At 44.6% G+C, this 12,528-nt stretch overlaps 1 protein-coding gene across 1 annotated transcript; it reads right to left on the reverse strand.

Annotated features, from left to right (window-relative positions):
* Positions 1–1,394: 1,394 nt before the first annotated feature.
* On the reverse strand, positions 1,395–11,392 carry hsp90b1 (heat shock protein 90, beta (grp94), member 1). The gene is made up of 18 exons (XM_064342499.1): positions 11,207–11,392; positions 9,689–9,791; positions 8,606–8,747; positions 8,282–8,398; positions 7,500–7,831; positions 7,044–7,155; positions 6,573–6,704; positions 6,196–6,312; positions 5,802–5,939; positions 5,628–5,705; positions 5,396–5,461; positions 5,005–5,274; positions 3,706–3,951; positions 3,309–3,445; positions 3,084–3,162; positions 2,668–2,823; positions 2,243–2,341; positions 1,395–1,691 (listed from the first exon to the last, which is right to left on the reverse strand). Exons 1-18 carry the CDS (start codon positions 11,253–11,255, stop codon positions 1,665–1,667), a joined length of 2,400 nt encoding a protein of 799 aa, XP_064198569.1. The 5' UTR covers positions 11,256–11,392; the 3' UTR covers positions 1,395–1,664.
* Between the last annotated feature and the right edge of the window lie 1,136 nt (positions 11,393–12,528).

Here is a 12,528-nt window from a genome sequence, read left to right on the forward strand (position 1 = left end):
TTACGGATTTCAGTGTCTCGACGACGTACATCTATATTAAATACAGTTCAATGAATGTTGCTAAAATAGCGGTATGCTTTTGATATGTCTTACCGTGTGGCGTGCTTGCCTAGCTGTGCGGTCTGATTCGCCGACCATAGCTTGTGAAAACCGCTTCAGAAGGCCCGGGTTTTATAGCTACTTGGATGTTGTGACTGTCAGCTATTTATTGAGTAAATATATTAACCGTTGTCTTATTCTGTATATACATGTTGTTGTAGTTCGCCAGACAACCATATGCTATATGTAATTACTAGCCATACAGTGCCGCGAAAAAGTATGTGCCCCCTTCCTGATTTCCTCTTATATTGGTCACACTGAATGGTTTCTGATCCTCAGACAAAATGTCAGATTAGACAAAGGGAAGTGAAAAATTAATTACCCCTTAAATTTAACAACTGGTTGCACCACCTTTGGCAGCAATAAATACAACAAAACACTTCCTATAATTTCATATCAGTCTTTCACATCACTGTGGAGGAAATTTAACTCACTCTGCTTTGTGGAACTGCGTTCATTGAGACGTGTTGGTAGTTCTTGGGCATGGACTGCCCCCTTCCAAGTCCTGCTACAGCATTTCTATTGGGTTCAAGTCAGGACTTTGACTTGGCCGCTCTAAAACTTTAATTTAGTTCATTTTAAGCCATTCAGATTCTTGCTTTTGTGTTTTGGATCATTGTCTTGCTGCACACCCCAATTACACTTCAGCTCACGCACGGACGATCAGACCTTCTCCTCAATTCTTTTCTGGTACAGAGTAGAATTCATGGTTTCTTCAATAATGGCAAGTTGTCTAGGTCCCATGGCAACAAAGCATCCCCACACCATCACACTAACACCATGTTTCACTGTTGGTATGATTTTCTTACCGTGTCATGAGCACTGACCTTAGCTAGAGAGGCTTGCGGTTCTTTGGAAGAGTTATTTTGCGACTTGTCGCTGCCCAGCCTCTCCAGTGAAGATTCACCACTGTTCCAAGTGTTCTCCATTTGAAGATAATGGCTCTCACTGTGGTTTGATAAAATCCCAGAGCCTGAGAAATGGCTTTGTAACCCTTTCCAGACTTACACATTTCAACTCCCCCCCCACCGATCTTGTCTGGAATTTCCCTTGATCATGACTGTGTGTTTGTAGAAACTGGGTGGTGACTACTTAACTCTGATCATGTTCAACATGATCAGAGTTCAGCATGAGTGAGGGTTAGATTTGGCAGGGCTGGCTGCAATCAAGCCTGGCTGCATTCAGTTGAATCCAACTGTCAAATAAATTTGGTTGAGTAAATAAGGCAGCAATTATTTTATCACATGGGACAATATGGGTGTTCAAAAAAGTGCCAATAAACAAACTCATTCACATCCCTTTCTGGAAACATTTACTGGTTCACATGACAACATGATATCACTCCATAATTGGGCAAGTTAAATATTAACAAATTTACAATCATGAGGAATGTAAAAAAACAAACAGAAACAAAACCCAAACAAACGAAACAAAAGCCCTCTTAAAAAAAACCCCAATCCCAGGTAGGCCCCGCCCACAGCAGAGTGAAGACGGGCTCTGACGGCTCCAATCTGTTCCGCCCCCAAGCCCCCCCCACCCCCCGTACCCTTCCCCAATTCAGTGCTTTACAGTTCATCCTTCTCTGTCGAAGCCTGCAAGAGAAACAAAAAGGAAGACGTCAGAACCCAGGCAGACATGTGCACAGTCAGAGACGTGTCCAATGGGTGGGAGGCACAGGCCACCTCTGGAATTTGATTGGCCACCCCAGGTGCCGCCCCTATTTTTCCCCACTTAAAAACAGCAAATTATCATCGGCAAATAAGTGTTGACAATAGTCTGGCCCAAGAACACCCCACCCCAGTAACTTAAATAAGCACCACCTCCCCCCCCCTCAAAGAGGTTTAAAGATACTACAGACAGCTCCTTCTGCACTTCTAACATCCCTCTTCCAAAAGAAACGCACATTTCTGAGTAGTGAGTTCAGAAAGTGGACAGCAAGCTTGACTTCTTCCCTGGCCTCATATGAACAGCCAGCCAATCTGAGGCCAGCGTGGAGTCCAAGTAGTGACCTTTAAGGACCACAGGCGGGCTATAACAAAGCCACATTCTAGCTCGGCCTTGGAATGTCCATTTCTGACCTCGTCTGAAGTTTTAAAAGCTGTGGCTAAGGCCTGCTGGACTAGCCTGCAATTCTCAGACTCACCGTTTCCTCATCTTCTGCTTTTACTTCTTCGTCTTCAGCATCATCCTCCTCCTCCTCCTCCGCTGGCTCTTCTGGCTCCTCCTCTGGTTCTTCTTCCACCTGTGGAAGAGGGGTGGAAGAACACAGCTGAGCCAACCAGTGGCCGAAACATTTCCCCGCCTACTTGTGACCGATGACCTTTCCCCTTGGGCCCATTTCTTGGTTTTCTTTCCTGAGCTTGATACATACGCATGCCCTGTGTCCTATATTTTAAGTCAGATTTTATGTTAAGCACTTTGAATTTAATCTACTGCATGAATTGTGCTATATAAATGAAAACTGATTGATTGACCTTAACTTGAAGAATACAAACCATTTCCTGTCCATGCCAGCTCATTTACTGTCCATGCCTGTTCATTGACATACGAGCCATTTCCTGTACAAACCTGCTCATTGAGATCCACGTTCATGCTGAGCCTGAGCATCCTCTCTATCCGGTCTCCATATGCTTTGGTGTCGGCCAGGTGGTAGCCAGATCTCAGGGTGGCCGTCTCAAACAGAACCACAGCCAGGTCCGCAGCGGTCTGGTCGTCAGGGTTCTCCTGCGGGAGAAAATCGGGAGGTTTTCATTGCCGTCATTCCACCTCCAACCATCCACACACGGCAGGAGTAAAACAAATGATGCATTTTAAAAATTCAACGCCATGACTCCCCTGGTCAAAACTAGACCTCAAACTACTTTGGTGGAGCTACGCTACAGAATAAAATAAGCAAAGTTGGGAGAGATTGTTGGAAGTAAAGATATATTCATCCTAGATCAGCAGGAAGTTTTGTGTCTGAATGAAAAAAAATAAAAACTTACTGAGACTCGCTTCAACATCTCTTTGATGAGAGGGTGTTTGGGGTTTATTTCCAAGGTCTTCTTCTGACTTGCATAGTAGCTGGTAGATAAAAAGCAACATGATTAAAACAGGCATGCAGTAAAAACATCAAGAATGAGTGTTAAATAATTAAACACAGGACCTCAGATGTACTAATCCGAACAGCAGCGATTAGCAGAAAGACGACGTCCGTTTACAGGTCTTACTTTGTGGAAATGTCTTTTCCTGTCTGGTAAGCCTGAGCCTTCATGATCCTCTCCATGTTTCCAGACCAGCCGTACTGGCTGGCCACCAGGGCACAGGGAGAACTGGTCAGCCTTTGGGACAGCACTGCCTTCTCGATCTGAACAGGCACGAGACAAAAATTACCTTGTTAACGTGTCCCAAAACAATCCAGAAACCCTACCATCCCCAAGGCATCTTCAGTGACGACTGATTAGGGGAGGGTGGACTTACACACTATGGGGTGGATACTGTGGGGATTTTGAAGAACATTTTCCCCCACACTTTCCCCCCCCCCCAAGAATTGGGCCCTGAACAATCCCCACACACACACACACACACACACAAGTAAGTAACTGCTACGCAAACAGTTGAAAGTACCTGATCCTTCAGGGCCTTGTCCTTCATCCAGTTGGTGAGGGGCTCGAACTCCTTCTCCTGGGTCTCCCTCCTCTCCTTGCCCTTCTCGCTCTCGTCGAACTTCACGCCCTCCTTGGCCACGTTCTGGAAGCGCTTGCCGTCGAACTCGGGCAGCGCCTGGATGCAGTACTCGTCCACCGGCTCCGTCAGGTAGATCACCTCGTAGCCCTTCTTCAGCAGCTTCTCCACGAAGGGGGAGGATTCGGCCTGGGGGGGGGGCGGTTAAGTAATTATGCTTAATTATAAACTCGATAATAGGCTAGCTAATGAGTTTTTATTTTAATTGAATAACAGTATTCAATTATGAAGCATTCTACATGGTATAAAAAGTTTAGCCCAACTGCATTGAAGTAACATTCCCTGACGAGAGAGCACTTCCACCTTTTCTTCCTAATACACATTTTTGAGGGGGAGGAAACCCCACTGAAGTCAGTCTGAATTTATTTAAACTGCCAATATGGGCAATTTTTGAATTCATTCGAGTGAGCATGTCAAGATTGAATAGGCCCCTAATGATTAAATTCACCATAATTAATGCTGCTTTCCACAATGGTGGCGGCACTTATTTTAGCTGCACTGGCATTCATTCGCTGTAATGAGCCTTTCAGTGGCATCGACAGGGCCTCCTGTACTCTCCCGTGCCTGTTAATAGCATCTTGATTGGTTGCCATGTAAATGTCATTTGCTTGGCTGCAGTAGGGAAAGTAGTGATTTTTTTTTTTTTTTTTTTTTTTTTTAACCAAAGATTAGTCTGGCTGAGAAAGGCTGTGATTTACTGAGCATTTGATTATAGTCAACACTGCCCGACAGAAAAATTAATGAATTTAAGATTAGTCTTCAAAAGAAAAAAGAAAAACCGTTTTTAGCTCATTTCCAGCCCAACTCTGACTGGCTACACCCACCGACGGCAAATTTGCCCCGCGCCATCCCCACTGGCATGCAGGGCTTCAGTCCCAACCAGTCCAGAAGCCCAAATACTGCACATAATGGACAAACCCAGGCCAGTATACATGAAAATAAATTAAACACTTCCATATATCATTTATCCATGAATCAATGAATATGGAACCAGACAAAATAAAAAAATCAGGAGTAAATGGAAAACCGTGTCTTTTTAAAGGACTTGTGGAGGGCATATCACAAGGGGGGGGGGGGCGGAGGTTTAGACCTGTACAGCGTATCTGCTAGATTTTAGTTCCCCTTTCAACAATTACAACTAAAGTACTGTAAAGTACTGCGTTAAGCGGGTGGGGCTCCTACCTCTTTCCTGCTGGTGCCGGCCATGAAGTAGATCTTGTCCTGCTTCTCCTTCATCCTCTCCAGGTAGTGCTCCAGGCTGGAGAGCACCGTCTCGCTGTGGGAGGTCTGGAAGCGCAGCAGCTTGGCCAGCCGGGTCCGGTTGGAGTGGTCCTCGATCACGCCCAGCTTGATGTTGGTGCCGAACTCCTTCCAGAACTTTTCGTTGTACTGCTCCTCGGCGATCTTCTTGATCATGTCCAGGGTCTTGCGGACCAGCTTCTTCCGGATGACCTGAGGAAGGATGAGGATGAGGGTTAGGGTTAGAGTTAGGGTTGACAGCAATCGTTCACAAAATGAGGTTTTTTGGCTGAATGACCATGGACTGTGGCAGGCTACAGGTCGCCCCACTCACCTTGAGCAGTTTGTGCTGCTGCAGAGTCTCTCTGGACACGTTCAAGGGAAGGTCATCGGAGTCAACCTGAAGAGGCAAGGCACATTATTATACATGCCCGAGATCACACTGAATCAGACCCAGGGCTCATCACTTTAATGAGGTTACTGAATGCAATCAAACAAACTCCCTCTCTAAAATGAGTACATAAAATGCAATTTAAAAAAGGAATGTACTCTGGAGAGATGCTCACCACGCCCTTGATGAAATTCAGATACTTGGGCATCATGTCATGGAAGTCGTCCGTGATGAACACTCGGCGGACAAAGAGCTGCAAGAGAAGGACGGTGGGTTACGCTCGGCTAAAAGCGACTGGAAAAACTCCCTCCACAATCACTGGAAGACAGCGGATGAGGCCACGCGGTACCTTGATGAAGTCGTTCTTCTTGGTCCCGTACTCATCGAAAAGCCCGCGGGGTGCCGACGCGGGCACGAAGAGGATGGACTTGAAGGTGACCTCTCCTTCAGCGGTGAAGTGGATGTGAGAAATGGGCTCGTCCGTATCCTGCAGATCACACAGAGCCGCAGAACCCATTTCAGAGGAGGATTCTGATAAAGCCGAAAACTGACCTCATTTTACACCGCTCCAGGGGCTTGACACAGGACTACAGTTTTGGTTTAATAGGCACATTAGGCTACCCTGTGATTGGCTGTGGACCCAAATAAACTGATTTAACTGGCCGAAAGCAATTCTGCCCGCACTAATGAATACGTCTCGTCGTCAGATTGAAGGCTGCAGATCTGGGAGCAGTCAGCCGTACCCGTGAGAAGGTCTTGTAGAAGGCCTTGTACTCATCCTCCTCCACCTCTTTGGCTGGCCTCTGCCAGATCGGCTTGATGTCGTTCATGAGCTCCCAATCCCACACGGTCTTCTCCACCTGGAGAAAAAAAATGGCCATCCAAATAAATGTTTCATTTACTTTGTCAAAGATTAAAAAAAAAAAAAAATCCACCACCTAGCTATGGCAGGCAGTAAGGTGACGGTTGGCAGAACACACTTTTGAATGACATATACATGTCACCAGAGTACTGAAATGACAGTTTGTGTTCCAGTAAAGGGACAAGCCAATAAATATGAATGGGTATTCCAAAATGGAGGGTAAAGGACTGGGGGACAAGGCGTCCCCATTGCTCTTACCTTCTTAGTCTTCGGCTTGTCCTTGTCTTCCTCTTCCTCCTCCACCTCAGCCTCAGCCTCATCTTCAGCATCTTCCTTCTTGTCGGCTTCGGCCTCATCTGCTTCGTCGACCGGCTCCTCCACGGTCTCGGTCTGAACAGGAAGGACACCCTTTATGTTTCTACAGCTTCACGCAGCCAGTCACAGCTAGGGTCCACAAGGTGTACTACTCTAAATTTCTCAGCAAATTTTACTAGCTCTCACAGACTTCCTCACATCTGCCGAGGCACAAAAAAAAAAAGTACTACCCATTTTTTATTTATTTTTAGCTTTCCGTGCTTTCCCCCCTCCCCATGTAATGGCATTACAGCCGTGCGAGTACAAGGTTCTCCTTTGCCTGTCGCATACAGAAGGCCCTTGGTCTGAAGCACCCTAGAGCAGGACCCTGCATCTACTCTGCATCTACCCTGCGAGAGGAAATGGGAGACGCACCTTGCTGCTCCACACGTAGATGGGGAAGTTGATGAACTGGGAGTATTTCTTCACCAGGTTCTTGATGGTCTCCAGCTCCAAGTAGTCTGATGCCTCCTCCTTCATCACCAGCCTGTTTATATATAAATTACATTTTACTGCAATTCCACACCGCATACCCATTACTGGAGGTACTTTTTTTTCCACAAAGAAAATAAAATAAAAAACCATTTTATTTGGTTTTAGAAAGTGACATCCTAGTCAGTTGATTTTCATCAACCTGATTTAATTGTATTATAGTTCTGGGAGCTCTGAAATAGTAATAGTTGTAATGGTAGCAATGCAACAAGCATGAAGATGCAACCAGATAATCGGCAGCAAACAAAGGGAAGCTACCAATACGGATCGTTAAAGTCAAGGCAATCTGATGCATAATTACAGCAGGGTTGGACACCTCGACGAGCAGCAGCAACTCACGTGATGGTGGTGCCTCTGCCCAAGGTGTCGCCACGGGGATCCTCGATGACGGAGAACTCATTGGAGTCAGACTCCCAGATGTGCTGGGTGCCGTTGTTGTGCTTGGATGTGACGATGACCTTGTCGGCCACCAGGAAGGCGGAGTAGAAGCCCACGCCGAACTGGCCAATCAGCTCGGAGGTGGACTGGCCCTCCGTCTGCATCTCCGTCATCTTGTTGAGGAACTCACTGGTGCCCGACTTGGCGATGGTGCCCAGGTTGTTCACCAGGTCTTCTTTGGTCATGCCGATGCCCGTGTCTGTGATGTGCAGCATGTTCTTCTCCTTGTCGGACTGCAGGGAAATGTACATGTATGAAAATCAAAGACAACAAAAATTAAGCATCCCCCCCCCCCCCACTTTGACGAGATTTGATTTATTATGTATAAGTACTGTACTTTTAGGAGTTGGACAGAGAAAATATCCAGGTAGACGCAAGTAGAATTTCAGCACTGATGTAAAACCTTGGTTAAAAAGTACGAACTGTAAGACTTTGCCATCAAATGGTGCGTTCCACCTTTTAAGAAGACTAAACAAATTCAGCACATTTTTCAGGACCGAGTTTAGTATTCGTGCATTTTTGAGTCAAGTGTAAATTTCAAACCAGTTAATAACTGGTTTGGAGCTTTCAGTTCATGTTGGGAATTTTCCAAATACAGGATTCACAAAGCATTAATTTAGCAGAACTCAGAACTTTCAGCAGAACTCACCAAACCAGTTTCAAAACGAAGGACCTTCACCCACCTTGATTTTGACCGTGAGCTCCTCGTTACCGGAAAGAGCGTCGTCATGGGTCAGGGACAGCAACCGGATCTTATCCAGGGCATCTGAAGCATTGGATATCAGCTCTCTGAGGAAGATCTGAATTCAGAGCAGAAGCGGATCAGCTCCGGCTGGGGCTTCGCACAGCCCTCTTATCCAACGTTACGGCATCAGAATAGAATAGAAAACTTTATTGCCCATTAAATATAAAATAAAATGGAAATTTTCCTTCAGCTCAGTGCTCATTACAAGTGACACAGACAAAGGTATACACAGATTTTAAAAAAACATAACTGCGACGCTCACCTCCTTGTTCTTGTACAGGGAGTTGATGATGAGCTTCATCATCCTGTTCACTTCAGCCTGGAAGACGTGCTTTTCCGACTTCTCCCGGATCTCCTTTATCTGAGCGGCGTTCAGGCCGTCCAGCTGTATCGCCTCCTCCTCCCTACGGTGGGCAAAAACATACCGCAGTTGGCATCACAGAGGACAACCTATTCCATCCTGCAGCAGGGCAACAGAAATACAGACAGGAAGGAATGCGAAGCATCTGCTTACTCAAGCCAAAATGGAAGTAAACTGCCCATGAAAATTTATGCAGCCTCTTAGTTTTGGTGTGGCATCTGCACATGAGACTATGACAGTCCTATTTTAGTAACACTAAGTCTGCACTCAACTCCCCTATAAGAGTGGCAACCAGCCCTGTTCCTGGAAATCTACATCCTGTAGGTTTTCAATCCAACCCTAACAAAAATGCACCTCATTCAACAGCGAGAGTGCTTGTTGAAATGCTAATTAGTAGAGTCATGTGTGCCAAATTAGGGTTGAAATGAAAACCAGGAACGGGGAAGGTTACCACTGTTCTAGAAACACTAGCATGACACAGGGTATACACTTCCTGGGCAAAGTTTTTGGGAACGATAGGGAAGCCAGGAGTGCAACCCTAGAATAGGCAGAGCAACAGAAAAGCGTTTTTTTCATTCTGGACCTTGAAAACTTAAAAAAAAAAACGAGCTCATGAACCGAATGCCTGAAAATGCCTTTTACTTGCCTCTACTAAACTCCACCATAACCATAACCTTTGACTCAAGCACGAGGCAAGAAGCTCCTGTTCCCGCCTCAATAAACAGCTATCAATGCACCACTGAAACGCCCAAGGGGCCAGGGCAGCATAAAACTAATTGACATTTCTCCTCTCTCTGCAAGCAGATCTGTCCACAGGGAAAAGGTGTTTATCCGTGTACACCATCTGTTACGCAAGGAAATGAGCGCAGTTTCAGGGAAGGTGACAGTCGAAGGGAGACAAGAGAGCCGCTACCACAGTATAGCCAGTTAGCTTGTCACGTGCACGCGTTAGTGCCGTTCGGTTTCTGTATTTAGCACACGAACCTCTGAACCACCTCATCGTCCGTTTTGGACCCATCCCGGCTTTTTCCCAGATCCTCCTCCACGGTCGCGTCGATGTCTACATCGTCCTCCGCTCTTACTGAAGCTGTGAACAGAAGAGCGTTCATTTTTGTCCTTGAAAACAGCTGCGGTGGCAAACAGTCGACATTTCTTTTCACGGCAAACCTATATGACTGGTCTAACATGCTCTTCTATATCAGGTGAATAATTAAAACACAGCTGTCACTACCTGCACGAGAGAGTTCTTTTGTTTGCTTCTCTTGACAGCAAATATACACATCAATTAACATACAATATAATATACATCAATATTAAATTCAGAAAAGTTTTTAAAAAGCTGACAATCAGCACATTACGGATGCATTTTAAGCAGGTGATCACCAGCTAAAGTATGGAACTGAACCACAGGAAGTGATTTTGATAACAATGCTGATAGGGCCTGGGCCACTTGACTTATCTCGGCAGAAAAACATGGCTGGAAATACGAGAGATAAGATGGTAAATCTGCAGTTAAAACTGAATGACGCCTGCGGGCATGGCGTTCGGTACACATCTCATCTCTTACTGTAATTAAGCGCACTGTAGCTAGCTAAACACGTGTTTCACTTTCCTTATTCACACCTTTTAAAGCAAAACAATACAATGTAAAAAAAAAAGCCGAATAGCTAGACCTGATTAACTGAATGAGCATGTCCTTTCAGCCACTGCCCTCTTAGAAGTGCAAAAGTACCATTGCTGCCAGGAAACCTATCAATTCCAGACAGCTATTCCAAGTCCAGAAAATGCAGCAAACAAGAATCGCACGGAATCGCCACCACCACCTTCGTTAAAATAATTCATTTTGCGGAAAAACAAACTAGACAACCATGAATTCGAAATGCCCCTTTTGTCGACACAAGCTGCTTTTCAACTAATGACCAGCTTGTTACGTGTTAGCTACAAATCGTGCAGGCCTACATCAGGGAAACAAGTCTTAGGATCCCAATTTTGGGACAATTATATTGGCGACGGTTAGCCACAGCGGCTAACAGCTTTAGAGTTACGTCGATTTAATTGACTTCGCTAGATGTAGCCATTCATTCGCAATAAGCTACATATCAGGCAAATATCAGTATGGATTGCTATCATTCGCAAGAGTTGTATCGTTAACTTTAATTTTAGAAATGAAATAAACTATCGCGATATAGAGACAGTGCATGTACTGCACTGTAGCCAACGTTAGCTAGATATGCACCAACTACGAAGATGTAGCGGTTACAATCGCGATTAGCAAAGCAGGCTATGGAATTGTGATGCGCATCAGTATTTCACATTGCATTACTTTCATATCTAAACGTAAACGGGATAATAGATAATTTAATACAACACCAACGATTATTGTCAGCTGCTAACTTACTGACACTATAACGCGGCAGTAGTTTGATGTACTCAGTCATGTGGAGAGGCAAGTTCAAGTGCTAATGTTAGCTACGCAAGGGGTACAAAAGGAGCAATACTTACTAAAGGCTAGAAGAGCACACACGAATCCAATAATCCACAACCGTTTCATATCTGTATTGCCTTCTCTAGCTAAAGTTATAGCTAGTTGGGATTATACCGTTCCTTCAGATGTACTCCCTATCCCCGGCAAATATTTAACAGGAACCGATTTAACTGAAATCCTAGACTTAAAGAAGAGGAAAGGGATGAACAGACCAATTGCTAGATACCACGCACAACAAGCAACCAATTAAAGAATGATTTGGGTTTCCGGTCTGCCAATCGTAGGCGTCCTGTCCAAGTTCATACGTCGAAATCGTGGCTGCTCTCCATTGGCTGAAAACAACCTATTTTCCCTAACAGAGCCACAGGCGACGGTGAAGGTAGCGGTATTTTCTGTGGCGATGAAAACCCACACGCCTTAAATTTGCATTTATCTCTGTTTTTATGAAAGTAAAAACATCTCAGTAACGAAATACGTTTACTTTAAGGGCCAAAAATGTTGCTAGAATGCAGAAGCAGACTGCTGTTTAATGCTATCCATTTTATTATTCGCTGTAATATATTTTTTTCCCAACAAAATGAATATCTGCATGCACCCGTGCATTTATCTGCTTACGCATTAACATCCTTCTGTAACTTCTGAGTTTTTAGCCATCCCATGTTTCTGGAAAGGATCATTGTCCTCTTCTTACTCCCTTTTCTCTCATTTCTTGTGTCTTTGGGATATTTTCAGTTTAAATTGTAATGTATACCTTATGCTATTATAGAACTTTGAGGGAACTTTTACCATCTTTATATGAAGTCGTAAAAGTTTAAACACATTCCCCAAGCCTTACACATATTAATCTATGATATGTTTCAGTAAACTTTTTGAAGTGGTGTGTCCCTCTGTTGGTTTAGACCTGATATGTTCTGTATGTATGTGAGATACGTAGGGGGTTGAGCTTCTCCCAGCCAATCAGATCCTGGCACCAGGTGGTGTCCACAGCAAAGAGGCAAAGAGCGTCAATGGGAAAAGTGAACATTATGCTGGTATTCCTGTATATGGTGGGCAAAGAGCTGTCGATAGCAACTGTTGACTTGACTACGTTGGAATAACATAGTACTCAGTAGCCTACAGCTGCTCCTCAGAAATGAAAAATTTCAGTAAAAAGTGGTGCAGTGGGAGAGAAAAACTATTACAGACCTCAGAATCTTTTCTTTGTCTAAACAGATTTACAAAGACACTGCTTGACAGTATATATAATATTCCTATTTAACACTTTAAGGTTTGAGAGAACAAATATGTGATTAGAACGTTCTTAACTGAACATTTGAAAGCTGATGTAACAATGACCACT

Source organism: Anguilla rostrata, chromosome 7 (assembly GCF_018555375.3).
Source record: "Anguilla rostrata isolate EN2019 chromosome 7, ASM1855537v3, whole genome shotgun sequence".
NCBI classification, from domain to species: domain Eukaryota; kingdom Metazoa; phylum Chordata; class Actinopteri; order Anguilliformes; family Anguillidae; genus Anguilla; species Anguilla rostrata.

Coding starts and splice junctions, on each gene's coding strand:
- hsp90b1 (XM_064342499.1), bottom strand. CDS start 11,255: ATGAAACGGTTGTGGATTATTGGATTCGTGTGTGCTCTTCTAGCCTTT. Junction 5,275..5,395: donor AGCAGCACAAACTGCTCAAG/GTGAGTGGGGCG, acceptor ATCCTTCCTCAG/GTCATCCGGAAGAAGCTGGT. Junction 3,163..3,308: donor GGAAAAGACATTTCCACAAA/GTAAGACCTGTA, acceptor TTTATCTACCAG/CTACTATGCAAGTCAGAAGA.